Source organism: Polypterus senegalus, chromosome 11 (assembly GCF_016835505.1).
Source record: "Polypterus senegalus isolate Bchr_013 chromosome 11, ASM1683550v1, whole genome shotgun sequence".
Lineage (NCBI taxonomy): Eukaryota > Metazoa > Chordata > Cladistia > Polypteriformes > Polypteridae > Polypterus > Polypterus senegalus.
The window spans coordinates 51,895,933-51,911,540 of NC_053164.1; the positions used below are offsets into that span (position 1 = coordinate 51,895,933).

Here is a 15,608-nt window from a genome sequence, read left to right on the forward strand (position 1 = left end):
GATTAGATAGACAGATAGACAGATAGATAGATAGATAGATAGATGTATGCAGCTTTACTAAGACCATTTTACTGCTTTCACTATGTCCAAACTTTTTTTGTATTAAATTCCTTCTTCCCAGTTTGATTATGAGGTGGACTCTGGAACCTATCCAAGACAGTAACCAGCAATGACAAGAGTCCATTACAAGACACATGTGTTTGATTTTGATTTGATTTAATATACTTTATTAACCCCCAAGGGTAAACTGTCTTTTCGCATACCTTTGGGGGTCACAGTGCTATTGTACTGTACCCTGGAGCAATTTTCAGGTTAAAGGCCTTGCTCAAGGGACCAACAGAGTAGGGGTCTATTCTGGCAATAATAAGATATGAACTGGCAAACTACCACATAGCAATACAGATTCTTAGCGATAGAGTCATTCATATACACACATACTCATGCCAGGCCAATTCAGAGTCATCCATCCACTGCAGAGCAAGCCATTGGATTGTGAGAGAAAACTCATAGAAACACAGACATAACATGCAAAGTCTAGAAAAAAATGTATAAAGCAATCAGACCACAGTGTAGCAAAAAGCCCCTTAAGTGAGTATGCTGTTCACTCCATAAACAGGAACATTCACAATGTGAAATATAACATGAAAAATACAACAGGCAAATGTACACTGATACACACACACATTTCATACATGTACTATAAGATGAACCTGCAAGTAAGAATGTCAGTGTTTATGTGTGTGTATATACTGTATACTGATGCTCTGTGCAAGAAAGGACAGAGCCGACTATACTTCTTTAGAAGGCTGGTGTTCTTCAACATCTGCAATAAGATGCTGCAGATGTTCAATCAGATGGTTGTGGCGAGTGCCCTCTTCTACATGTTGGTGTGCTGGGGAGGCAACATAAAGAAAAGGGACGCCTCATGCCTGGACAAACTGGTGAGGAAGGCTGGCTGTATTGTAGGCACGGAGCTGGACAGTTTGACACCCGTGGTGGAGCGACGGGCGCTGAGCAGGCTCCTGCCAATCATGGAGAATCCACTGCATCCACTGAACAGGATCATCTCCAGACAGAGGAGTAGCTTCAGTGACAGACTGAGGAGATCGTTCCTCCCCCACACTATGCAACTCTTCCAATTCCACCCGGGGAGGGTAAACGTTAATATTATACAAAGTTATTGTCTGTCTGTTATACCTTCATTGTTATCACTCTTTTATTTAATATTGTTCTTTATCAGTATGCTGCTGCTGGAGTATGTGAATTTCACCTTGGGATTAATAAAGTATCTATCTATCTATCTATCTATATAACATATGAAACCATGGGACATTTACATTGTCTGTTTTAATAAACAGTAATAAACTAATAAAAAAGTCTGAATACTTTGCATCATCTTCTTATTAAGGCACAATTTAAGAAGACATCAACTTAGAAAAGCAAAAAAAAACGTATCAATATATGAAGAATGAGTGATTTGAACCCATATTTCTCTCGCTCCTCTTCCTTTTAACTGTCCCTTGTCTTATTTATCCCAACACTTTCTCATCTGTGTGAGCATTTTGTAATCACCCGTTGAAGGCTCCATGCAGTCCCTCTAACCCCTCTATCTATGGACTGGATTTAAATTAAACCAAGTGCTGCATACTCACTTTGTACAGTAAAGGAAATGATCCCTCCAGTCAACTTCCCCATGTTCTCCAAAAATGGTTGTATTAGCTTTTGCCTCAATGTTGCTTGGATTATTTTGGAAGTATTGTACCAGACTATTGACAGCACAGTCAGTCAGTGTGGCATTAAAAGGATTCAAAGGAGCATAGCAGACATCCTTGAGACTAGCATTCCTACCCAATTCGTCAGACCAAAACTCAATGGCCTGGATTCTTGACTGCAGTTCTATGAGCTGTAAGATGAGATCCTTAGACAGAAGACCACTAAAATTTAACTGTCCAAACATAACTGAGTCGTAGGTATATAAAGGTCTGTTGGGAGCTGTAAGAATAACTTGATTGGTACGGAAAAATGGATCAAACATTTTGTCATGAAAATCTTTTTCCTTTCTAGCTCGGCTTTCAGGAGCAGACCATAACTCCACTGGATCAGTTGTCAGTTTAATAAAGATCATGCCAACTGATAAAACTAGAACTAAAACTAAACAGATTACAATAACCTTGACTGGATGGAGAGCCATCAAGGTGCCCCACTTCTCAAAGAAGGATCCAAGTACATCCTGGGTCGCCACTGTTACTTTCTCCGAGCACGAGGGCTCATGCTGGTAGTCAGGCTTTACTAGGCTGTTGTCATCAGGGTCTTTCAAAGAGGGCTTGCAAAAACAACACATTCTCTTGTAAATCACAAAACTGAAGAATAAAAGCAGGAGGCCACAAAAGATAATGAGAGAGATAACCAGCACCCCATCTGCTCTTCCAATGGTGAAGCTGTTGTCCTTAACTACTGGTGTTGGGATTACAGGGCAAGACTGCACACAGTCTAGGCATGAACAAGCTGTTGCATTTGGTGATGTGGGCTCGTTGCAGTGCCAAGCTTTGGAATTGTAGGGTACAATGCCATTTCCCACGACTGTATGATTATTGATCAACTTGAAGATAACGTCTAGAGGTGCTAATCCATTGCTGGAATCTCCTTGGTAATCTAACCAGCGCTGAGTTGTGCAATGAGTATGGCCATATTTGCCACACATGGCGGAGATAGCGTAGTTCCCTGTGGTTAGGAGCCTTACACTCTTGCAAGAATTGAATGAATCGTCTGCAAACTGTCTATCAAAGTAAGCTTGATACTCCAACACTGCCTCTTTTACCTGTCCATTAATAGTAACATTCACTGTTTTGGTAATGTTAATGTGCAGGCTTTGGTTGGGACTACATGTGTTTTGGCAGTAGATGTTTATAAAGTTTTCAACACAGGAAGGACATCGGCCCAGAATAGCTTTGGAAGTAAATAAGCTTTCTTGAAGAGTCTTGAGCTGCTTGAAATTACAGCACACCATGGTGTTAGGCCCGTGGTCCAGCATTGGACAAACCTCCTTTAACTTGATCAAGACGTCTTCTGTTGCCTTCTTAGCTGGTCCGTGATACACACAAGGAATTATTAGGTTAAGAAAACCATTTTCAATTGTGGGGTTTTTACCACATTCATCATAAAAAGTACAGTAGCCTTCTTTATGCAGATCTGAGCTGGCTACCTGCAAAAAAGCAACAAATTCATTTAAGACAGAGAAGTGAAACCAGCGGACTCATCAGGGCAACAACTGAGACCACTTGCAAAGCAGCACATTCTGCACAATGTGCAATGATTCATATCAGCACCTCACTCTATTCAGTTAGTTAAAAATATCTAAATGTATGCTCTCTTCTCCTATAGTTTTACATATGGAGGTGGACATTATTATTTTAAAGACAGAGGGCCAGGTGTACTAGTCTAAAAAAATGGATATTCATACCCTTGGGTACTGTATGCAACCACTCCACTTTTGACTACTGGCTCCTACCCTATTAACATTGACATTGTTGTTATTTATCAAGCCCCAAAGTCTGCTGGCACTGTGGCATAGTGGTTACGGCTTTGGTTTCAAATCCCATTACTAACACTGTGTGACCATGAACAAGTCACTTCTCCTTGTGACTATGGGGGTTCGGCTCCATACTCCCATCGCTGTTTGGGAGCCCTTGAACCCAACACCGTTGATAGATATAACCGAGTTGAGCTAGACAGTGGAGGCAACAACTGAGCAAGGGGATGGTTCAAAAAGTGCAAAGTGCTTTTATTAAAAGACAATCAAAAACAAAGTATTCAATAAATAGTGCAGTGCTTTCAAAATTCAGTCATTTAACAAATAATCCATAAAACAAATGTGGAGATTAAAAAAACAATAAATAGAACAATCCTTTAAAACCAGAGGTTAAAACGTTCCATGTGGAAGCCGTCTTTAAAAACAACAAGCTCGGTGCTTCTTCTATGCTGGCGTCTCACCTGCTTCTCCCGACTAGGCTTTGCAGCAGGCGAGACGCTCTCTCTGCAGCTGCCCTTTTCCATTCGTTAACACATGAGACTGGAGACCTCCCGATCCCTGGTCGAGACTTGGTTCAATCCAATGGCCAGGACGCTCACATTGGACATTCCCTGACCAAGCCTCCCGACTCCTGCCTTTCCGGCCTTCCGCGGCCAGTTGCCTTTCCCTAGTCACACCCGCTACCTGGTCGCTCAGCGGGAGCAACAACAACTCCAACCCCTGGGTGTAGGCCTAACACCCAGGCTCTCGCAACTGCCCGCAAGCGCTCGTTCGCTCGCTCACCCACCCGCTCTTCGTGGCTCTCCCTCTTGCACCGACATGCTTCCCTATAACCTCTGTCTCCTTCTCCTTTTCTCTCTCGTTCTTTCTTGATCCTTCTCCCAACCGACTCGCGCTTCTTTTATATAGCGAGGGGCCATAGCAGCTGCAGCACATTAGCCACAGGAACAATCACGGATGTGGGCAGTCCCTCACCTGTGCACACGGTGAGAAACGCCCACACCGCAGATCGTCCCGCGGCTTGCTACGACCACTACGCCGCCTCATGAAGCCGCCTCGAGTGCGGTGATTATTTATTTAAAAAGAAACAGCCTTTGCTCAGCAAGCTGTGGACCCATAACACCACGCTCCTGCCTGTGCTCCAACTGGAAAAATAAAAGAAATGTAACCAATTGTATCATAAATGTTGTGATAAAGGCATCAGCTAAATAAGTAAGTGTAAAAACTGAAGAAGCTCCTTGAAAAGTCGGACATGCTGCTCTCCACCATTCCAGATGATCTCTGATCCTTGGGTACCTGAACAACCTCTGTGATCGTCTCACTACCAATCCACCTGATCCCATTCCCTGACATCTCCTCCAGACTATCAATCCCTTACTCATTTCTGCATCAATACCTCACTCAGCAAAGGCTGTTTTCTTAAATTGTTCAAATAGGCCCTAATAACTGCCTATTTCAAGAAGTCCACACTTGATCCATCTCAAGTTGGTAAATACAGACCTATTTCTCTCTTCTACTTTCTATCCAAAACAATGGATTGTGCTGTCTGTAATCAAGTCTCTTCCTTTCTTCTACAGTGCAGACTGCTTGAGCCAAATCAGCCAGGCTTTAAAGAGGAGTCATTCCACGGTGGCGGCTCTTCTTACCATTGTTGATGCTTTACATGTCCTCATCCCACTAGATTTCTCCTCTACCCTTGAGACGGTCAACAAACAGATCCTTCTTGCCACACTCTCTGACCATGGCATCAATAGGACTGCCCTCAGGTTCTACTGAGTTCTACTACTTGGGCAGATCCTGCAGTGTGTCCTGGAGATGAGAGATGTCAAGAGATGCACCAGACAAGCACTGAAGTGTTCTAAGGATTGGTGCTTGGCCTCTTCTCTCTATATACTTCCTCACTAGGCCCTATCATCCTGTCCCATGGTTTCTCTTATTAGTGCTATGCCGATGATACACATCTGTACTTGTTGTTCACTCCAGAGGACCACACAGCAACAGCTAAAACTTAGACATGTCTTGCTGATATTGCAACCTGGATGAAGGCACACCATCTCCGGCTCAACCTGCCAAAGATGGAACGTTTTGTTATTCCAGCTCGTCTGTCTATTCAGCAGTGCACACCTGTTTATCCTGGCTCACTATCACTAACACCCACCAAAATCTGTATGGAACCTTGGGGCGGTGATCGATGTCCAGCAGTCCTTCACTGACCATGTTGAAAGAGTCTTGCAGATTCACTCCACACAACATTTGCAAGGTCAGACAATATCTTACAGAGCATGCAGCGCAAGACCTGGTTCAAGGCTTTGATCTTGTCACATCGGACCTACTGCAACTATCTGCTGGAAGGGATACCAGCCTGTGTCTCCAAGCTGCTGTAGATCATTCAAAATGCAATGGCACATCTGGTGTTCAACAAGTCAAGGAGGACACATATTACTTCTCTTTTCAGATTAATACATTTGCTCCCTGTAGCAGTACAGATTAAGTTCAAACCCTATACAGTCTCAATGAAGACTCTTTTCTTCTCTGACTACCTCAAAGTGTTTAAGACGCATTCGAAGACTCTCTTGTTCTGTGAATTTCTATCTAATTGATAATGGTGTTGATACATTTGTGTAACTAATGGAGTGTAATTAGCATTACATTCAACTTTGATTTGAACTCCACACTTATGACAGCCAATTCTGTAACCTTGCCCTGTAATCCCTCTTCCCAAACAAACTGATGTTTATTTGATTATGTTGAACTTTTTTGTAAGTCACTTTGGATAAAAGTGTCTGCTAAGAAAATAAATGTAGATAGTTATCATGCAGCAATGACATTACTGTAGCAGTGGTTAAGGTTGTGTACGCAGCAGAAACCTATTTGGACACAGTTGTGTTTAGCACACGCATACAGGTGTATCTATCACCGAGGAGGAGCTAATGCACTGCATGATTTGCTGATTTCTATCAGATTGCTGCACACCATCTTCATGGTTTTCTTTCTTCTTGTTTTCTCCAGTTTTGCTTAGTTGTTTTAAGCAACTTGTTCATTTTGTGTTTGCTGCTGATCTTTTTATTTGCTCTTTACCCTAACGTTTTTCTTTATTCTTAATGCTGTTTATCTCTAGTGCTTTATGTTATGCTTCAGGGCCCCTTGGATTATGTTAGCGCAAGGGCTTTCCTCTGGCGTCTTAGAACTAAAGAAAGCATTCACAGGCTCTTTCTATGAGTCCTATGAGCTTACTCGGTGTCACATTGAGTGCTAGTTCAATGGTCTGTTAGCTGTTTGGATCTCCTCATCACTAGAAAACAAGTGCAGCTACATGACTTTCTGCTTTATTATCCTATGCTGCTTGAATCCTAACATACTAATAGTGAGATTTGTCCTAAATCTATTTCTAAACTAATATTATATGTGCTTCTCCCTAAAAGATTGCATGCAAATCTTGGTCACACAAGGCTGTGTGGAATTCTGTAACTGAAACAAAGCCATCTAGCCTGACACTCCACATAAGCTAAAGGCTAATGAGCCAAAGCAGGTACCCTGGGAAAAAACTGGGTTCTCAAAAGCCACTATCCCAATGTCGCTGCTACTAAAGGAACTAGATGACATCGAGGTTCCACCCTTATCTGTCTCCTACGTTGTGTCTAGTGCTGCAATGATAGGTTTCTACTTCTCTATTACCCTATAACACAAAATCTACAAAAGGAAAGAATGAAATTTATTACATTTATTTTTTATTATGTCACCAACACCTTGAAATAAACAGACTTCTCTCCTTTGATATTTACAGCTTTCGCATCACTGTAGTGATTTTAGCAGTTTAAAGAATATGAAATTAAGTCAGGCATGAAAATTGCTGATTAACTGAAAAAAAAACCCTTAACCTTAAAAGACAATAATTAACTAGTTCTGCAAACTGCCACTCCTATGATGTTTTTGTCAGTCAGTTTCCCAGTTTAGAGGTCAGTTCCTAATGCTTCTCAGCTCTATCACTTCCCCTACAGTAGCTTCTTAATCTAATACTTTACGAAAAGTCTAATACGACTTTTAACACACATCTAAAGTGAGTACTTACTGTTGGTTGATTTCTACATTATCTAAATATGTTACTTTAGACATGACTCTTTTATATAAAATTTTAAATAATATTTTAATGTAAATCAGAGCGTAGACTGTCTATATTGAGGGCTTCTCAGTTTTTCATTTTTTTTTTCTTTCCTGGATAAAGTTTCTATACCGGCCATCATTTTTTCATATAAATCTATTTAAATCTCCTTCTTACTTCAAAATAAACCATCCTATGCCACTTCTTTAAATTCTACCATCCAATTTTTGGACTCACTACTTTGCATCTCTGTCCTGACATCAGCACTATTGAAAGATGTCTCTGTGAAATATCAGGCCTCCTGTATATTGTGCTTGATTGGCACCATCTTCCTTTCTTTCTGTTATGTGTCCCTCATTCTCTATTGTTTAGGTCCTGAGACACGTAGCTTTACTAGCAGACATGGAAGGCCAAGTGGTCAACAATATCAGAAAGTGTTTTGGCATATTCTTTTCTCCTTAACCTTATACCTCCATCCATCCATTATCCAACCCGCTATTTCCTAACACAGGGTCACAGGGGTCTGCTGGGGCCAATCTCAGCCAACACAGAGTGCAAGACAAGAAACAAACCCTGGGCAGAGCGCCAGCCCACACCAAGAACAATTTAGAATCGCCAATCCACCTAACCTGCATGTTTGGACTGTGGGAGGAAACCCACGCAGACACGGGGAGAACATGCAAACTCCACGCAGGGAGGACCCGGGAGGCGAACCCAGGTCTCCTAACTGCAAGGCAGCAGCACTACCCACTGCGCCACCGTGCCGCCACCTTATACCTGATACTCATAAATAAAATAAACTGAATGAAAAAAGGTATGCAAAAATAATAGAATATTAGAAGAGTATTAAACACGATTGCTTGAAGAACAGGCACTTCCAAGTAGGATATCTCACAATAAACACATCATGGTGCTGCTCAAATCCATCTGCTTTTTTTCCATTGTAGGGTTACAGTTAGCTGAAACTTACCCTGTCAACAGTAGGCTCAAAGTGGAAAGAAACTTTCATAAATTCTGAAATTCATAACAGGGCATAACAGGATAAGCATGGAAACCCATGTGCCTTGAGAACGTTCACAAGAACATAGGAAGAAAGTGTCAACCGCACAACTAGTAACAGTACTGACAAATGAATACTGCATGTTGCCTGAGAATAGCAGGACAAAATCTGTGCTGCTCTCCAACCCTTCCTACAAGTTAACTGGGTACCAAATTCTAATCTTTGACAAAACAAGGCATAAATGGATTGAAATTAAAATCCAGAAGTTCAGTTATACCCTTTGAGGGACAAATTGGCAGAAGCAAGAAGCTGTGTATGGCACAAAGTGCAAGAACGTAATTCAGGTCTATGTGCTAGGAAGTAGCAAAACCAAATTATTACAAAAATATATCAGATCACAATGCTTTAGGCATTTGTCCCGTTTCCCTGCAATTTTGCTGTGGGAAAAGAAGATTTAGACAATCGATCGATGGATATTTGTTCAAAAAATGAATAAATCTTTGGCAATATCAGACAGATTTTCATAATATATATAGATAAGATGGAATAAGCTTTCTAGGTGAACATTCATCAGTGCTTACCTTCATTTATTACCACCTTACTAAATAGCGCCTCTTTTACATTTTTTACAGTAGTAGCACATCTACTAAATCATTCATCATGCAGTCATCTTTTTTTTTTAAACTATATAGCGTTTAGTTGGTTCTGAATTATATTCATGTATGCTGTGTAAAAAGCCCATTGATTATGTGAAGTACACAACAGTATAAAGGTTTTCACCCATCCGTCATAGTCGACCCAGTGTTAGGGTTGCACTGGGTGGGAGGTCAGAAGCACTGCAGGACACATTGTCCAACACATCCACACTCCCTCACACCACGGTAGTTTAGAGCCACCAGTTATTCTAACCTAAGCATCTTCGAGAAGAAGTGGAGGAAAAAGCCCATCCAGACAGTAGCCGGTCCAAGGCTTGAACCGAGTCTCGTACCACCAGCTGACCTCTGCACTACAGTGCTGCCAAAAATACGTCTGGCGTTTCATGTTAAAACTCTTAAAATGTTTATATGGTAGGGATGCTCTGAACAGGTGTTTTTATGGCTGATGTCACTGAACTGTCCGATTCTGATACTTTGTTTAATCCCTTTAAAAACACTTTTTACAGTAAGCTAAAGCATAACCAGTCACACAGAAGCCTTATGCTCTATATTAAAGTGTTAACTTTGGTGTTTTTATAATTAAACTATGGACAGGGTCCATACACTTCAGTACATTTCAAATTCCAGTTGACTAATGCCAATATTTTTTCATGTGTTCAAGCAAAAGAAACAAAGATATGATGAAAAAAGCTTGTTTTGTCTGAGTGCTGTTTACAAACACAACATTTCAAAGCGCACGTAAAAATAAAGAATCTTTACTGTTTCAGGGAGCCAATACCTATTAGACAAAAAAATAATTCTAGCATATTTTAGGTAGTAAATTGTTGTGGGTGAAAAGTATGAGGTTTACCTTGAAAAGGACCTCCACGCACACTGTATGACATTCTACGGTCTCTTTCTTAGGAAGCTTTTCTAACTAAGTCTTCACCATGATTTGTATGAATAATGTTAGTCCATCACATTTAACACCCAGAGGATTTCAGATTTCAGACACTCACTTTTAGTCACATATGAAGACAAAGAAGACAATTTAGTAGACTCACAAGTATCACCGTCCCGACTAGAGATCTCGCTTGCACTACTGCCGACTAATCCACTGGCGCTCAAACAGCTGACGGGTGTTGCAATCAGACGTAACAAAAGCCTCGCAAAAGGTCCAGAAAATTTATTTGAAAGAATTTCTGACTTGCTTGCTCTCCCTCAGTTCGAAATGTTTACTTTGTCTAAAATCGCTTTTCAAAGTAGACTCACCCATATTCCCAAGTTGTGTAATCAGCATTTTCCAACGATTTCAAGTTAAATTTGCACTTTGCTGGCATTTTGACTGCTCGATAAATCACACTGACACGTCTAATATACACAATTTCATTTACCTTAGCCACTTAATGCTAACTCACCACTAATAATTGGACGTGCAGGTTAATGGCTACTACATAGCTTTTCTCATCTTATCCAATGTTTCCATTTGCTTTTCTTTGTGAGGGTTGTGGTGGCAACAGACCAAGCACATCAGCCCAGGTTTCCCTGTTCCCAGCTACAGATTCAAGCTCTTTGTGGAAAATTACCATGCCAAAGAACATGATCTTATGTTTTTTCCAGATCTGCAAAACAAATGTAGACTGAATTATCAAACTCCCATGCAGCCTTCAGTAACAATGACAGGGAGCAGAGCTGGTCTACTGTTCCATGGCCACAATGGAATCCACATTGTTCCTCTTGTATCTTTGGCTCAGGAATCAGATGGAACCTTCTCCCCAGCACCCTTGCATATGCCTTATTTGGGAGGCTGAAGAGTGTGATCCCTCTGTATTTGGAACACATCCTCTGGCCCTCTTTCTTCAATAGGGTGACCAAGCCTGCCATTCCATACTTTTCCCAGCCTTCCATGCAACACTGAATAGATGTGTTAACCACGCTATCCCTGCAATATCCTGCACTTTTGACATACACTTTCAACATATTCTTGCTTAACACATTATGGGCAAGGTCACGCCTTCGTCTCCTGAGGTGTTGCACAGTTTGCCACAACAACCTCATGGCCATCCGATAATCTTTGCCCATGGTCTTTCCAAACTCATGCTTGACATTTTGCTTCCACAACCACTTTGCCAGCAGTACTCTTAGCCTGATGGTACCTCTCAACTCAGTCAGGAGATCCCATACAAAGCATTTCTCTGAAGGCCACAATCTTCAGTCTGAAAGTTCCCTCACCTTTTGTGTCCACCATTGGGTCCTAAGGTTGCTGCCATGACATGCCTAAAATGCTTTAGGATTATAGCTTTTAGCAGTCGCTTCCACAAGAGATCTTGAGCAGGGTGCATTTGGACACAAGGTCTCCGAACTCAACGCTCATCTAGACTTCCTGGTCCAAACACCCAACTCCCTTTGCTTTAAATCCAACTCACTACCAAGTGGGGATGAGATGACAGCTCTGCTCCTCTCTATCACTGACCTTTGGTCCAAAGTGCTGCAGTACCAGGTGCAATTATGAACTTCCTTGTGTTCAAATATGGTGCTTATTATGGAAACATACAATCAGGCCTTGGCATTTACTGCAAAGAAATACAAAAATCACTACTCTCTTCAAAACATTTGATTTAATCGTACAATTTGACTTGTGATTGAACGCCAGCTCTTACTTAAAACACCTTTCATGTGTAACAGTATTGAAGTGACTGTGTTGTTCCACAGTGTTTTGAGTGTGAATGACATAGTTCTTCGACGTTAAAAGCCCTCATTTTTGGGTAATGAGTGTACAGCAGTCGCTACTTTCAGAGGTCACGTCCTTGAAGGTAAGTGGTTAAGCAGCAGCCTCGTCAAAAAGAACCCATCTCGCTGAAGACATGATCTGGATTTGTCCAATCGGTGCTGACTTGTCCAAGATATAAATTTGTTTTAACTATTCATTGTATTACAGATTTTGACTGTCAAAATACTCCATTCAGGGCGGCAGGGTGGCGCAGTGGTAATGCTGCTGCCTCGCAGTTAGGAGACCCGGGTTCGCTTCCCGGGTCCTCCCTGCGTGGAGTTTGCATGTTCTCCCCGTGTCTGCGTGGGTTTCTTCTGGGTGCTCCGGTTTCCTCCCACAATCCAAAGACATGCAGGTTAGGTGGATTGGCGATTCTAAATTAGCCCTAGTGTGTGCTTGGTGTGTTTGTGGTGCCCTGCTGTGGGCTGGCGCCCTGCCCGGGATTGGTTCCTGCCTTGTGCCCTGTGTTGGCTGGGATTGGCTCCAGCAGACCCCCATGACCCTGTATTCGGATTCAACGGGTTGGGACATGGATGGATGGAAATACTCCATTCATCTATCCATTACCCAACCCGCTATATCCTAACTACAGGGTCACGGGGGTCTGCTGGAGGCAATCTCAGCCAACACAGGGCGCAAGGCAGAAAACAAACCCAGAGCAGGGTGCCAGCCCACTGCAGGGCACACACACACCAGGGACAATTTTAGGATCGCCAATGGACCTAACCTGACTGCCTTTGGGAGGAAACCCACACAGACACGGGGAGAACATGCAAACTCTATGCAGGGAGGACCCAGGAAGCGAACCCGGGTCTCCTAACTGCGAGGCAGCAGCGCTACCCACTGCGCCACCATGCTGTGTGAAAATACTCAATTAATGTAATGTTATTTTTACTGGAATTAATTTTACAGTGTATTCACATATTTTCCCCAAAATTGACTTTAAGTTGAGTTCTGAAGGTCCCTAAAGTTTTTCTCACTATTTGGTCACTTACTCCTTGTTCATGTGGTTCTCTGTGTGAATGTAAACTTTCAAATGTTTGTAAGATATCATGCACGTTTCCATTTTCCAGTAGCCAGGATTTCATTTTTAACTGTAATCTTACTACATATATAAGTGAAATGCTATGAAAATGCACAAACTGAAAATGTCCCACAATGCAATGCAGACCAGTCCAAATACAATTTGACAGTACTTTGCTGTCTTATGATGGAGGATGGCTTAGCTTGCTGTGATTGTACAATGCATGTTTCATTACAATATTTTATGGTGAACAATTACAGTTAATTCCTGTGAAATGCTGGCAGTTTTTTACAGTGTACTATTCACAAGTTACTGTTCAACTATCAATCTTTTTTTGCAAAATATACACAAAATTTAAATATTCATATATTTAAACTATTCAGTTATTTCAAGTAGTTTATTTAAAGTAAAATGTCAAAAGTATTTGGTTTATCTTTCTGCAAATTATCTTGCGCTTTTAGGTTAAAAAGAAGTTCTCTATAAAACTGTTCCTACTCAGTACAACGTATGCTGTGATTGTGACAATACATCTGTCACATAATGCGACATACCTAAATAAAGATGTACAGGATGCATGTCAATCAATATTGCCTGAAATTAAATACACCAAAAACATTTAATTTTACTAAATGTTTTAAACACACCTGGATTAACAGTAATTCATACGGGCTCTGGCTTTTTCTACACTAATAAACACCACACATTTTCTTTGGTTTTAATTAAACATAAGGTTTTTATTTAACCTTAATCCACTATGGTTTACAAAAGACAGAAAGAACAGTAAGGAAATTGTTAAAATAAAGGTCCTAAAATAAACCTGTATTTCATGATTTCCATTGGCTTACTCAAGGACAAGTTTTACCATTAGTTTAACTTATTGGGTAATCAAATTTTCCTTCCCAATTCTACCAGTTCATGTTTTCAGTTTTCAAACAAATTTAGAAATGGTTTTAATTTAGTCTAGAAATGTTTATCTAACAACTTAATAGTAATGATAATTTAAACACTTATAAAAAAAATGAAAAGATGCAAGCGTTAAATACACTAGAGTGTGTTCTTCTTAGGAAAATACATGTTGACCTTGACCAAAAATTTAAAATTTCGAAAAAATGAATAAATAGCTCAGTGGTAAAGGCTGAACTATCAAGTCATAATCTGAAACCATTTAACTCGGTAGCAGAAAGTAGCACCGGACAAGAAGACATTCCATGACATGACACAATCCTGCACAAACAAATGATTATTCACATTTTTCAGTGCAAAATGCCTTACTGATTTCATCTTTGCAACTGTAAATAACAACTGGATAGTAAAAAATAACACCCAAGTTACAATATTGAACCACATCAATTAACTAAACAGGTGGAAAATAAAAGCCTCTTACTAAATACAAACCATATATCATAGGATATTCTCAAGACTACTTAATTTGATTCAGGATAACTGACTGGCCCAAGCCTATCCTGAAAGAACCAGACAAGGCAGGACCAGCCCTGGAAGGAATATCAGTCTATCAGCTTCAAAGTCACTTAAACCGAGTAGAAAACAATACAAATTAATTTATTACGTAGAAAATTGCATAACACGCAGCACCAACAAGAGAAGTGGAGTGCACGGAACTGAAACAAAAATAATCAAACAAACAAAGAACCTTCTCAAACCAAACTTCTCAACTATGATGTGCCTCACAGCCCTTGGCTCGTCGGGCTCCACATCTTGCTGAATGCTGTCGTAAGAGGCTATTTACTATCTCAGTTTCAATCTGAAAATGCACCTCAACAAGAAGTTGTCACTGTACGTGTGGTTTTAAACATAACACTTACCAGACACAGTAAAGCCTGAAATACAGCAAAACCAAGGAGGGAGTTCATTTTAAGCGTTTTCATGATTTCATTGCCCACCCAGGAAAACAAAAAAATATAAAGTTAAATCTTGTTGGTGAATATAAAATGAAAATCCAGAACTGGCCACAGAATGTCAGCATTAACAGCCTCTGTGTTGGCTGCATGAGGAAAACAATCTCCTGGTAGAGTCTGTTTTATTGATATTTCTTATCTTTCATCTGGTGTGATGAAGAAGCACCAATCCCAGAACAGCAAAACAGTAAATCCAGCTGATCATTAATGGACGGGGAAGGTAATGGGTGTTGGAAATGCCCTGGTAGTGGCAAACACAGTAATTTCTATAGCAACCGCATCAATGTAACTAAACAGCAGATAATGACAATGTATTTGTCTTTTTTTCATATATACAGTATAATAGCATTTTGTGAATTATGTATTCCTTAGTGAATGTCTACTGAAAATCAGTTTTCTGGTTTTAAAAGGAAGAAAAATGAGGACACCTCACACCAGATATTTTTAAAAAGGAATGCCAAATTCTGCAAAAAATGTTACTATGTCAGCTTCAATTGTGCAACAAAATAAAGATTAAAAGTCTTATAAGGGATAAAAGTTATTTAAGAAACATAAAATCTGGGAAGAAAAATATACATCTTGAACATCTGTACAGAAATGATCAACTGATACAATTAAATCATAGAGGAAGAATG

The 15,608-nt window shown here is 40.5% G+C and overlaps 1 protein-coding gene across 1 annotated transcript in view; it reads right to left on the minus strand.

The window, feature by feature from the left end:
- The window catches only part of npc1l1 (NPC1-like 1), a 45,976-nt gene extending 30,924 nt beyond the window's left edge, over positions 1 to 15,052 (minus strand). Inside the window, exons 1-2 of the mRNA XM_039767941.1 lie at positions 14,881 to 15,052; positions 1,653 to 3,202 (exon numbers count right to left, since the gene is read on the minus strand). Coding sequence (XP_039623875.1) covers positions 1,653 to 3,202; positions 14,881 to 14,943 — 1,613 coding nt within the window. The 5' untranslated portion in view covers positions 14,944 to 15,052. The remainder of the gene's footprint in view (positions 1 to 1,652; positions 3,203 to 14,880) is intronic.
- Positions 15,053 to 15,608: the final 556 nt, after the last annotated feature.